This window comes from Empidonax traillii, unplaced genomic scaffold (assembly GCF_003031625.1).
Source record: "Empidonax traillii isolate 1590-97213 ecotype Southwest subspecies unplaced genomic scaffold, ASM303162v1 scaffold1971:size99068, whole genome shotgun sequence".
NCBI lineage: Eukaryota > Metazoa > Chordata > Aves > Passeriformes > Tyrannidae > Empidonax > Empidonax traillii.
The window spans coordinates 80,568-93,811 of NW_020957164.1; the positions used below are offsets into that span (position 1 = coordinate 80,568).

The 13,244-nt window shown below is 53.1% G+C and overlaps 2 protein-coding genes across 2 annotated transcripts in view; one reads left to right on the forward strand and one right to left on the reverse strand.

The window, feature by feature from the left end:
• Window positions 1–12,547, reverse strand: part of UPF1 (UPF1, RNA helicase and ATPase) — a 43,294-nt gene extending 30,747 nt beyond the window's left edge. The window contains exons 1-3 of the mRNA XM_027909167.1: window positions 12,524–12,547; window positions 11,954–11,973; window positions 2,516–2,530 (exon numbers count right to left, since the gene is read on the reverse strand). Of these exons, the coding sequence (XP_027764968.1) occupies window positions 2,516–2,530; window positions 11,954–11,973; window positions 12,524–12,547 (59 nt within the window). The remainder of the gene's footprint in view (window positions 1–2,515; window positions 2,531–11,953; window positions 11,974–12,523) is intronic.
• Window positions 6,443–10,879, forward strand: COMP (cartilage oligomeric matrix protein). Its single transcript, XM_027909166.1, has 5 exons — window positions 6,443–6,743; window positions 8,221–8,289; window positions 8,748–8,833; window positions 10,071–10,122; window positions 10,607–10,879. The coding sequence occupies exons 1-5, from the start codon at window positions 6,443–6,445 to the stop codon at window positions 10,756–10,758; spliced, it is 660 nt and encodes a 219-aa protein (XP_027764967.1). The 3' UTR covers window positions 10,759–10,879.
• Window positions 12,548–13,244: the final 697 nt, after the last annotated feature.

A 13,244-nucleotide genomic window follows, 5' to 3' on the forward strand; every position in this document is an offset into this window, starting at 1 on the left:
AAAAAAAAGGCTGAGGCAAAGCTCTGCTCCCCCACCCCTCTAAGAGGAGGGAGGATTTGGGTGGGATGCTGAGGCTCTGTTATAAAAAGAAACCCATTTTCTTATTCAGGGTCCTCATTTTACATCTGGATTACGAGAGCACTTTAGAGAACAACCTCAACAATTTGCTGGTGCTTCCTTTATCCCTCTGTTCTTTGTGCCCTCCATGAACCCCCTGATTCCTCAGCAGCTGAAGAAAGAAGAGAATCTTCATTGTCATTCACAAAGGCTTTTTTTTTCCCCCCCATTTCCCTGGTGTAAGAAAAAGACACATTTCCTCACACAAGTGCTAAATGTCTCGTATTAAAACTGAATTGAAGTGTCTTAGCCCCTTCCTGAGATGAGCCAGACAGTGTTACACTTCATCCTGGATTTCCTTCCCCCCCCCCCATTTCTCTTTGTCCCATTGGAAGAGCTGAGTTTGGAGAAAAGGGGGGATTATTACGGGAGTGATCGATCCTTTCTTCCTCTCTGTACAAGTTTAAATCTAATTTCCAGCAGGGGGAAAAAAAGCTTTATGTCCCCTGCCAACAGCTGGCTGCCAAGACCATTTTTACAGAGCACCTCTTTGATCACCGTTGTCCTGAAAAGACCTGATTGCTCAGGGCTGGTTTTGCTTCATTCCAGCTGTTAAAATCCCCCTGGGTATCTTTTTTTTTATTATTTATTTTTTTAAATGTAAGCAGTGGAGTTAATTAGTAGGGAGAGGACAACTGGGAGGGGGGAAAAAACAGCCCCTGTTTCAGTCAGCCAGAGGAAGAGCCCAGAGAACTGTCATTCATCTCCAATCAACTCTTATTTAAAGGCTGTGGCTTTTTTGGCTGTGTGTGCTCAGCAGACCTGGGCAGGTTTGCTGAACATAACCCTGGGCATGGAAAATAAATCCCTGGGGGTTCCCTGGAGATTCCAGGAGAAAGGCTGGCTCTGAAAGTGCCAGGGGAGGCACCTCAGTGCTCCCCACGGGGGAGGCAGGACGGGCTTTGGGATGTGCCCACAGAAAGGCCAGCTCTGTGTCCCGTGGATGGAGCTCCTTTCCTTGGCTCCCCCTCAAGGAAAAGGTTTTTCCCTGGAGCCCCAGGCTGGAGGTTTCCCTTTTCCCCTGCCCTGTGCTGTGGGTTTGGCTGCTCCCCCCATCCCGGAGGTGTCGGTGGGAACATCAGCAGGTTCTCTGGGGGTGTTCCTGCCTGAAAGGAGCTGCTCTGTTTTTGAAGCTGCATGTCCCCAGGCTGGTGGCCGCTTTGAGGGCAGCAAACCCTCCCTTTGAGGGCAGCAAACCCTCCCTCTGAGGCCAGGAATAAAGACAGAAATGTCTTTATCCCTACACAAGCGGGGCTGCTGAACCAGCCCTGTGCTCACGCAGCGAGGAGATTCCCCCAGCCTCGGGGTCCTGCCTGGCCAGGGGGCAGTGCCAGATGTTCCCTGGGAGTTAACAAGCCTTGGTCCACGTTCAAACTCGAGTCAATGCTCCCTAAGAGAGGTCCCAGGGCTATTAGAGCGTGGACGTGCTGTCTGCCCACCTACACGTGGTGATCTCAGAGCCCTGAGCACTTCCAGTCCCGGCTGCCACCGGCCAATTCCTGTTTACGCTCCTGCTGAAGACCCCTGGATTACAGAAGGGGAAGGTTGGACGGCAGAGATCAATTTTAGACATCGTCCAGGGGGGAAAGAAGAGCCAGCCTGCTCAGAAAAAGCTTTTGTTTTTTTAAGCCCTGCCGTCCCAAAGAGTTTTTGGGAAGTGACTTGGTGCCGAGGGGAGGGCAGGCAGTGAATCTGTGTTATTGTCATTATGACTCTGGGAGGTTTTGGTGTTTTTTTTTTTTTTTTTTTAGGAGCAAAATCCAAAAAGAGGGAGACCAGAGCCAAAGCCCTTTTTAACTGGGAAAACCTTCCTAGCCCCAAACATAATGACAGTCCCAATAATAATTCCCAGCAAGCCGTGATGGCTTAACCATCACATCTTGGTCAAAACAGCCTTCAGTCCTCTCTTTTTTTTTTTTTTTTTCCCCAGTACAATTCCAGTGAATTATTCCCAGTTTCCTCAATGTCTGGGCTCCTGCTGGCTCCTGGAGAGCAACAGGAGCTCATTGTTGCGAGAGCAGCTTAACCCAGCGTTGGAAATCTTTATTGTCCCTGATAGAAAAAAAAAAAAAAAGGGCATGAATAGCCGAGGAAAAAATGTGCAGCAGTTTCCTGTGAGGTTTTAACGACCCTCCTGGGGGTGGGATTGCAACACGGGCCGGGTGGGGGGAGAGCTGGGAGCAGGGTGATGGTGGGGAGAGAGAGCCCTTCGCAGCCTTTCCCCCCCCACATCCCTCAGGATCGTTCCAGGAGCCTCTGGAAAGGGTGGCAAGCACTGGCACAGAGCTTTTCCCGGTCCCAAGGTGCCACTGGCCCATCCAGCCCCTCTGCCTGGTCCCCATTTGTCTGTGCCAGCCCTCCAGGAGGCTGAGCAAGAGCTGCTGGGGGGTTTGGGGGGGCTTCCACCGGCCCCCTGGCCCGGGTTCTGTACGAGCCACATTAATTCCAGGTTCTCCTCAGACAGGACGGGGCTGACACAACAGCTCAGGCATCTTGGAAGGGCTGGGAGCACCAGTGGGGGACCCGGCAGGGTGGTATGTTGGACGGTGCTGAGACCTTTCTGGAGGCAGAGAAAGGAGATGAGCAGAACCCCGGGATCCCTGGATGGAGCTCCAGGTGACCAAATCCACCTGGAGGGTCTCTGTGAGCCTCATCCTGCTGCTCAGGATCCCCCCCCATCCTCACTGTGCACTCAGACACTCCTTGTTCCACAGGGAATCAGGGAATCCCAGACTGGTTTGGGTGGGAAGGGCAGGGACACCTCCCACTATCCCAGGATGCTCCAACCTGCCCTGGGACACTTCCAGGGATGGGACAGCCCCAGCTTTCCCAATCCATCACTTATTTCAGATGAATGTGCAGACCCTTTTTTGTTTTTTTCAGTGCCTTTCCCTGCCAGTGCTTGTGAATGAAGGTTCCCCTGCAGTGAATGAAGGTTCCCCTGCTCCAGAGGAGGGAGATGGTTTAATTATTCCCAGCTGGGCCTCTGAGGGACTCAGGGAGGCTGCAGGGGGGGGTTCCTTCTCCCTCAGGAGTGAAGTGGGGCAGTGAAAAGTGAGTTACTGGACTGGTTGTCCTGGTGGGAATCTCACGAGAGAGAGAAAGAGGGAAGAGCCTCGTGGGGCAGGAGCTGCTGCTGTTCCTTACTCGTCGTTTCCCGGAATCCTGGAATTGTTTGGGTTGGAAGGGACCTTAAAAACCAGATTTTGAATAGTTTTCAGGGGAACAGGCAGGAAAGTGAGAATTCTGCTGGAATCCTGATCTCACCTGAGGGCAGGGCTCAGTGTCTGGGGTGTCAGGAAGTGGCTCCTTCCCGGGAAATGTCCCAAGGTGCCAGTGGCTGTGCTGGTGGGCCTGTGCCACTGCCCCAGCGAGCTGTGTGACTTGCACTTTAATTTATTTTTGGGCTTTGGTGGACAGGAGTCAGATCCCATTATCAGGGGAGGCAGCAGCAAGGGGCAATAACTGGTAAACCCAGCGAGGTTCCCGACAGAGCCACATCCAGCCCCGACTCCCCCTCGCTGCAGTTTGGCATCGACTCAACAAACAGATAAATTAAAACAAACAAACAAAAAAAATCAGAATTATTTACAAAAGGTCCTCAGTGCCCCGATTCCCTGAGGGATTCAGAGCTGGAGACACAACCCAGACTTGCAGCAGGCTGGGACTCCTCAGGCAGGAGGGATGATGGCAGGGAGGGAGCGGGTGGGGAGGGGGACAGGGACGTTTTCTCCCCTGGAACTGCCAGGATTGTTTGGAATATTCCCACCCTGGGTGTTCCTATCCAACAGGGAGTCGTCCTCTCCCTGCTGGTGCTGTTGTTCCTCACTCTCCAGTTAATCCCTGCCTGCCCTCGCCCCGGCACTGCGAGGGGATGGTTTGGAATCCTGTTTTTGTCGGGATTGTGTTTTAGCAACAGCTGAACATTTGCACACCATCAAGCTGGAAAATCCCTGGCCTGCGGATTTCTGGGAGCAGGGGTTTTGTTTTGTCTGGAAGCACAGAGGGAGGACAAGGTTGAGGCTCCTGCTGGCGGCCAGGCCCCCAAACTCCGGTGTCTGGTTCTTTTCCCGGGGTTTATTTTGGGAATTTGCAGGCGTCAAACAGGAGCATCCGAAGGAAACGCAGCTGAACAGGAGCTGCTGGGAAATTCTGATTTCTCTGGGGTGGTGGGGCAGGGAGAAATTCTCCAACCTTATTGACCTGCTCCTGAATGAACTGGGCCAGGTTGGTCCAAGTCCACAGAATCGTGGAATGGTTTGGGTTGGAAGGAGCTTAAATCCCATCCCATCCCTGTATCCCATCCCTGTATCCCATCCCTGTATCCCATCCCTGTATCCCATCCCATCCCATCCCATCCCATCCCATCCCATCCCATCCCATCCCATCCCATCCCATCCCATCCCTGTATCCCATCCCATCCCATCCCACCCCCTGCTGTGGGCAGGGACACCTCCCACTCTCCCAGGTTGCTCCAAGCCCCATCCTTGGACACCTCCAGGGATGGGAAGGGAGCAGGAAAGAGGAGCCTTTGTGAAGAGCTGTTGCCCCTGGGCTGGGAGGAAAAGGAGATGCTTTTGGGGAATCTTCCCCTCTATCTTTTACATCCCTCGATCCCCCACAAGAACTCCTCGGAAAACCCTTCACGTCCCACCCCTCGGGGTGTAGATGTTTTCCGTGTTTTCCATGTTTTCCACTTATTTTTAGAACTTGACCTTCCAAGGCTGAAAAATAACTTTTTTTTTTTTTTCTTCTTCTGACTTTTGTCCTCAGCTTGGCAGTTTAAAAAACACGGGGGATGGAAAATATTTCAGCTTCAGACCAGCAAGAGCTTCTCTTTTCCCTGTTTGTTTGTGCCTCTCTTGTGATCTCAACTCCGGGCAGGGCAAGAGATGGAGCGACCCTGGCACTGCCCAGAGGCGAAAACACCCTCCCACCAGAGCCCAAATAAACACATTTTGCTCCTCCCTTGGAGTTTTTAAATCATTAAACCTCCCAAAACGGGTGCTGACAGATGTGGGAGATGTTTCCCCATCAGATAATGACGAGCTGGGACCCGTCAGCTCCCGAGGTTTGGCCTTTTCGAACGGGCACGGAATCATTTCCATGAGCAGACACTTTTCTGATCTCCCCCTGCGTGTGAAGGGAGTGATTTAAGGGATTTCCAGCCCTCCCATCTGCATTCAGGAAGGTAGAAAATGGAGCCAGGGAAAATAAAGGTGGGAGTGACCTCACCCTGTGGAGCCACCACGTCCTGCTCAGCCCAAGGAGCTCTGCAGGAACCAGTTACTTTTGAATTTAGACACTTATTTTGCTGCTGTCAATGAACAAATCCATCCCAGGAACTAAAAAAAGTCCATGGCAAAACAACAAAAAAAAAAACCAACCCAAAGAAAATTATCTGACTCCTCAATAACTTGGTGTAGATGAGTAAATTTGGATGGTAAATAATAGATATGTTAGAAAATACAGGGAATTTTCCCTCTCAGGCGATCAGCAGTGTTATAAAATGAGATTCTGGACAGCAGGATGACCTCCAAAAAACCAACCCCAAAACCCAGATTTTTTGGGTTTTTTTCCCCTGAACAGTCGGCAAGAACCTTCCTTTCTGAACGACCCCCCGTGCTCTCCCTCACAACTCCCCACTTGCCATCACAGGGGCTGATGGGGCTGCCTTGGAGGCCCCAGGAATGAGAAGATGAAGAGCCTGGGATGCCTCTGGCTCCTCCTGACAGCAAACAGCTCCCAGCACAGGCTGGAGGGATGTGATTTATCCCAGCTCTGGGTGAGGGATTTGGTCCCTGGGGGGGGATTTGTGACAGGAGTTTGTCCTTCACTCCCCATTTATGGCTGGGAAATGCAAATTATAAAGATTTCCCAGGCCATCATCACTGGGAAAACCAACATCTCTTGTCTTGAACAGTTTAGCTGGATGGGTTTGAGTCGTCCAGAAGGACCCAGAGATGTTCAAATCTGGGAATCTCTGCCCTGGGCTCCCCACAAACCCTCCCCTCTGGAGCTGGAGGATCAGTCAGTAACTCTCCCTCCACTTGGGGAGTTCAAAGAGCCTTTTCTGATGTTCTGGGCAAGCCCAGACGTCTCCTGTGAGCAGTTTCAGGAGGAAAATCTGGGAGGGATCCGGGCTGGGAACTGTCCCGTCTGTCCCACGTCCGGGTAGAAGGAAAGAAAACCCCGAGAAGAGCCCGTTGAATTCTGGAATTTTCTGACCTATTTTGTTGCGAGCTGGCCTTTAAAAAAAAAAAAATTGTTAAAAAAAAAAAAAAAAAAGAGAGAGAAATAAATAAAAAATGAAGCTCCCCTCCTGATGAGTTTCTCATACTGTTTACTTTTGCAACGCTCCCCGCGGAAGGAGCAGCCAGGAATGACGTCCACCCTCGTCCAGCATCCCGAGCAGGAACTTCAGAGGCAGGAATGCAGCTTCATAAATAGCAAACCACAGGCTCTAATGGGGAGCAGAGGCAGAGCTGCAGGTCCAGGACCCGCTGCAGGAGCGGCTCCTCCTTCGCCCACCCTGCCCCGACATCCCAGGATGATTCCAGCTCTGCTCGTCGCTCTGCTCCTCTGCCTGTCCTGCCCCTTCTCCTCCTGTCAGCAGAGGAGGATAGGTGAGTGGCTCATCCTGTTTTCTCTGCTCTCCGGGCTCCTCTGGGATGGGGGGAGGGAGGGGGATGCTCCGGCAACCTTTGGGGGTTTGGGGGGTTCTGTAGGAAACGGTGTAAATGCTCAGGTCTCTCCTCAGTTTCCCTTCCTGAGCACGGCAATTTTTAAATTTTCTTTTTTTCTTTATTTTTTTTTTTGAAGGGAAATATTTATCCTGGAAATTGTTGTCGGGTTCTGTCGTGACCTGCAAATTGCCTTAATCCGCATTTTACACCTGATTTAAGTTAAAAAAAAAAAAACCCACCCACCAAAACCCAGATGGTACGGAATGTCCTGTCCCAGGCCCCGTGGCTGTTCCCTTTTCCTGAGCACGTGGAGCCCAGGCAAGCCCTGAGTTCTGGGAATGCAGAAGTTCCACTTCTCCAGGCAGGTTTCTTTTGGGGGGAGTTCTCAGCCCAGAGAGGATCTGGGGGATCCATCAGGGATCCAGGAGTGGGGGCAGGACGAGCCCCGTGGAAAAGGATCCACAGCCACGGAAAACTCTGCAAGTGCAGAGAGATTTCCTTTGGAGTGGCTGAGTCACTATGGTGAATTTGCATTTTAAAACTCACCTCCCCCCCCCCCCCCAAACTCCAAACTTTGATTTCAAATCCCCTCCTGCCACTCAGGGATGGAAAATTCTTCCCAGGAATAACGGAAGCTGCCCCGAAGCCTTTCGTGCAGAGCTGAGCCAAAACCTCCGCTTGGAGTCAGAAATCCTCTGCAAACTCCTTGTTTTCAATAAATTAGGGAAACATCTCTTTAATTCCAGCCTTTCTGCCTAAGAATGGCAACGTTTGTGGGGCTTCCAAGCCAGTGCCCAAACCAGAAAGCGTTGGAGAGGCTTCAAATATTCGCCCAGTGCAGGGAACACCCACCAGGTTTTCAGGTTTGTCGCAGGAAGGGTTGAGGGAGTTCTGCTAAATCAGCAGCCTGGGCTCCCAACTGCCTTTGGAGCTGGAAAATTCCCTGTGCTCAGGCATTGCACACCCCAAATCCCAGCTGGTTTCCCCCCTGTTTGTGGGAGATATCCCAATTTCTGCCTGTTTTCAGGCAAGGGGTGATTTAATGCCCGAGCATTGATCAATCCAGAAAAAAAAACCCCAGAGAAATGCTAGGAGAAAAGTGGAGAAATGAGGCTGTGCATTCCCATGGACAGCCAGGAACTGGACAGGGGGATTTCAGGGGATAAACCTGGATCAAACTCTGTGTCCAGTTATTTTGTTATGTCTCGAGTTTTCTTGTCACCACCTCGTTCTGGGCACACTGAGCTCCCCGAGCCCAGCCCAGGCTCTAAACCCCCCTCAAAGGGGCTCAGCAGGCCTGGAATTGGGCAGAGGGGAGGGAAATGCCCGTTCAGGTGCCCCCTGAGGAGCTGTGTGTGCCTGGGCAGGGGTTTTTCCACGCGGATTGAGCACTTTTGTCCCTTTGTGTCCCCCAAAGATCCCACCCGGCACTTTGAAAGGAAAGAACCCGCCTTCAGCAAGAGACCCCTGAGTGCCCCGGCAGCAGGTGAGGCAGCAGCTGATGTGCCCCTTTCCCATGCCCAGGGGGAAAGGAAGCACATCTGGGAGAGCCTCAGGGACGAGTTTGGGGCTGCTGGAGGGAGCAATTCCCAGCAATTCCCAGCAATTCCCAGCCCTTCCCAGCACCGGCTCATTCATCCCCTTCTTTTGGCAGCTCGTCCTTCCTGAGTGAGAACTGCGGGTCCTGTGCCAGGGGAGCAGCTCCCAGGGCTCTCCCCTCCCTCCTTCCCTCCCTCCTTCCCTCCTTCCCTGCCAGGAGCTGCTGATTGTCACCTTATCACAGCAAATTCCACCTCTCTTGATTCCAGCGGGAACTCCTTCCAGGAACCGGCAGGGGCCCGGTGTGGGATCTGCATCCTCGATGCTGAGCTGGGGACATCAGGTGGTTCCTGGGGCTCTTCTCTGCTTTTTTCCCAACGCTCTGGGTTTTGTTTTTTTTTTTAGGAGGTGAAGTCGGGCCAGAAATGCTGGAGGAGATGAGAGAAACCAACCGTGTGCTGACGGAGGTTCGGGAGCTGCTGAAGCAGCAGGTGGGTGAGGACGGGCCCTGATTCCTGAATTTTCTGCGGGAAAGAGACCTTGGAATGCTCTGCCTTGTCTGCTCTGGAGCTGGGGGAGCTGCCCCTGGGGCGGGAGGAGCTGCAGGTCGTTGTGCTGCGAACCACAGCTGAGGTGGTGGCCCGGCAGGTCTGGAACTCCCCAGATAAAGTTTGGAAAAACTTTGGAGTCGGGAAAAAAAACCCCAAACGAACCACAGACTCAACTTGAAGAATTTAAGTTCAAAACAAAACAAAACAAAACAAAACAAAAAACAAACTTAAGTTGGGAAACTTAAGTTGGAAAACTCAAGTTGGGAAAACTCCAAGTGCTGGTGAGGGAAGTCCTGGGGGGTCTAAACAAGCTCCAGGTTCACTCTTCCCTCGTGCTGTTTTAATCCCAAGCCCTGTTGGCTCCCGGGAGGTTGGAGGTTCTTGGGTGCTTGGATCTCCTCCCATTTCCAGGAGGGGATGGTGCTTTGCCCGCTCAGCTCCCTCCAGGGGAGAAAAAGGCTCCGTTCTGCCTGGATCCTTCCCGGTGGGAGCCGAGGGATTCCCGTGCCAGGGAACTGGAATGGCAGCACAAACTGGGAGGCCTCTAATCCACAAAAACCTCTGCTGCCCTCAGCTCCTCTCACATTCCAGGCTGCTGCATAAATGCCCACTGTTTGCTGGGAATCAGGTCAGACACAGCTCCTGGCACCTCCAGCAGTGATTTCCAATCTTCCCTTCCAGCTGCTTCTCCCTGGGCAGCTTTTCTGTTTGTCCTTTCCCTCATGCCACCTTTTTATTTTATTTAATTTTATTTATTGGTTTTTTTTTTTTACATCCGCGGCCTTTCTCTCAACAACACCATCACAAAGCTCACCCTCAGGAGGCAAACTTGCATTTCCCAACTGGGGAGAAAAAAAAAAAAACAAAAAAAAACCAAAACAAGGTGGCAGATGAGAATTCCTTAATCTGGGCAAAGATTTGCTTAAAAACTTGCTTTTCCTCCACTGGGCTGTGTCCACCCCAGCCAAACGTTCCCTGCCCACCCCCCCGTGGCCCCCCGGCTGTTACCCAGGGTGGGAACACCGCCCAGGGAGGGGCACAAACCAGCTAAAAAAAAACCATTAACAGGGTTAATGTGGTTTTTTGTGAGGCCTGGGGGGGCTCAGACACCCTGTGTGCCGGCACTGGGGCTCTCTGGGAGCCTCTGGCTGAGGGGGTGGCTCTTGTTTTCCCCCAGATTAAGGAGATAACGTTCCTGAAGAACACGGTGATGGAGTGCGATGCCTGCGGTGAGTGAACCCAGCCCAGCTGCCCCCTCCAAACCCTCTTTGTGTCCAAAAAAGTGGCAAAAAATGGAGTAAATCAACTCCAATCATAGCTGTCCTACGGGGAGAACTCGATATTTGGGATGCTTTTTCCATTCCCCAGGACGTTCCTCCCGCAGGGATTGGTGCTGCCTGCGCTCCTCGGGGGGCTCAGCTGGGCAGGAGCAGCTTCCCAAAAATTCAAATCCAGGATCGTGGGTGGGAAGGGACCTTAGAAATCATCTTGTTTCGACCCCCCTGCCCCGGGCAGGGACACTTTCCCCTATCCCAGGTTGCTCCAGCCTGGCCTTGGCCACTTCCAGGGATGGGGCAGCCCCAGCTGCGGGTGGGTTTTATTTACAGGGAATTCGGGAAACGGGCTCATAAATTCGCCCCATATAAACCTTCTGCTCCCCAGTAAACGTGGTTTTCCTCGCCTGGAGCTCACCCCGGCGTGCCTGGCTCGCAGAAAGCTCTGGGAGATGCTCTGTTATTCACCGGCACGCTCAGAGGGTGGAGCAAGAGCCATTCCTGCCTTCGGAGGGATCGTGCTCCTGCTGGAAAAGAGATTACCCAGAGCTTCTGGGACAGAAACGCATCCATCCCCTGCAATTGCTTTAATCATTTCCTCATAAAACTGTCCTGAACTTTCTCTCTGTTACTTGATTTCTGCCTCCCTCACTCTCTGTCCTGCTTTCCTGTGTGTCCTCCCGTGCTCCTGCCTTGCAGGGTCTGAGCCCTGAACAACATCCCTCTCTTATTTCCCAGGAAGAGAAGGGTGAGCAGGGCAGATCTTTTCCTTTCCAGTGAAGGTTTTGCTGCTGGCAGAGTGTTGTTTGTTGTTTTATTTCAGGGTGGTTTTTTGTTATTTTTGGTTTTTTGTTTGGGGTTTTTTGTTTGTTTGTTTTTTTGTGTTTTGGTTTGGTTTGGTTTTTTATGGGTTTTTTTTAATGGGTTTTTTTCAAGCTGGAGAAAAAGGGAGCAAAAAGTGCCCCTTGGCCCCGTGGGAGGCTGTGACGATTCAGGTTTCCAGGCAAGTTCATTCCCAGTCTTGAATCAGTGAAGTTCTCCATCCTGTGCTCTGTTTGCTCGGTGCTGGGGGGGGACAGGCAGTGAGGACTGAGGACCAAACCCCTGGCATTTGGCCCAAAACTTCAGCAGGGCTCTGTCTGCCAGCCCAGCAGTGCCCACGCCGAAGCCTCTGTGGGTTCTCTTGGAGCCAAAGGTCTGAGCCCACCCCAGCAGCGAGGGGCAGGAACCAGGCAGGGAACTCGTTCCTGTGGAACTCCAGAGGGGCTGGAGACAAGGAGAGCTTTGGACTGGGAGCTAAGACTTTGGAAGTGTCCAGGGCTGGGTTGGACTGGGCTGGGAGCAACCTGGCCTGGTGGAAGCAACCTGGAAGGTGTCCCTGCCCATGGCCTGGGGGGGGGACTGGGTGAGCTTTGATGTCCTTCCAGCCCAACCCAGCCCGTGGTTCTGTGCCTTCTGTGGCTTCTGATCTGCTATTTTGCCTGCTCTGAGTCAGAAATCCTTGAGGTCCCTTCCAGCCTGACCCAGGATTCTGTGATTTGCACCCATTCCCAGGGTGGAGCAGCAGCTGATCATCCCTGGGGAAGGACGGGGACGGATGTTCCGTGCGTGGGAGCGCTGGGACCCCCGGGGAGGCCTCTGGCTCTGCCCTTGACATCCCCCTTGTCCCCCAGGGATGCGCCCGGAGGTGACAGGCCCTGTCATCACCGTGACCCAGTTCAACAGGTGCCTCCCCAATCCCTGTTTCCCGGGAGTTCCCTGCACCGAGACCGGCTCCGGCTTCCGCTGCGGGCCCTGCCCCGCCGGCTACTCCGGGAACGGGACCCACTGCACCGACATCAACGAGGTAAAAACACGGCCTGGGAGCCCCAGAACTGCCCCTGCTCTCTCTGAGGGTTTGCCTCGTGGTTTGGGGGGGAAAGTCCCGCAGTTCCTCCGGGAGCTGAAATCCCGCAGGGATCCCCTCGGGCTGGAAGGGGTTTGGGATCTCCCCCTCCCCAAGCCCTGTCCGTGGGGGTTGAAGGTTTGCAGCCAGGCCAGCTTGGGATTTCTTTCTCCACCAAAAATAAACCCTTCGGTCTGTGCCACACAGGAAGGTGAGTTTGGGAGGCCAGAGCTGATGAGTTGTCGGAGATAAGATTTATTAGGTGTGGGATTGAATCAAATCCTTCCCAAACGGTCCTGGGAGCGGCAAATCTCACCACACTGCTTGGATTGCTTTATTTCTGCCCTTAAATCAAACCTCGCTGGGCAGATGCTGTGTGGGGTTGTTGGGCTTTTGTGTTTTTTTTAGGAATTGTGGCATTCCCCCAAGTTGAGGCTCCGTGTGTGTGTGTGTGTGCAAAGCTCTGCTCACTGATTCCGTGGGTCCACAGGACATTCCTGTGGTTCCCAAGCCGTATTCCTAAGCTCCCTGATTATTCCACCAGGCAGAGCCATCTCAACCTCTACTCCATTTCCATGTAAAAAGGGTGGGTGGGAGATTCTGGGACTGGTGATAATCTGGTGGTCTAAAATGTGGGGCCCACTGTATTCATGGGATCCATCTGCCAGTGAGAATCCAGGGAAAACAGTGAAGTGCTGGAGGAAGCGAAGCTCTCACAGCAAGTTTGGAAAGAGAGTCGCTCCCCAGAGTGGGGAACAAACAACTGCCTGGGGGTTTGTCCCGGGGTTTTAAGGAGAACTCTCGAGGTCCCTCTGGGAGCTGAAATTCCGCAGTGCGAGGAACTGTCCAGCTCTCTGGACTCAGAGGATCCCAGGAAGGGAGGTGTGGGGCCAGCACAGCCCCTGCCTGGGCAGCTGGTGCCACCTGAAGGAGGAGCAGTGCCGACAGTCGCTCTGTTTGACCCGCGCGTTTTTTGGGGGGCGACAACCGAGGGGGGAAAAGCGGGCTCGGAGCGTTTTCACCTCGACCTTCAGAGCTGAAAAAAGCCCAAGAGCTGGACCTGTCCCCCACTCCCCAACCCCAGCTTTGGTGCTGCCCAACCCTCTCTCTTGTTTCAGTGCAACGCAAACCCCTGCTTCCCGAAAGTCCAGTGCATTAACACCACCCCCGGCTTCCGCTGCGACCCCTGCCC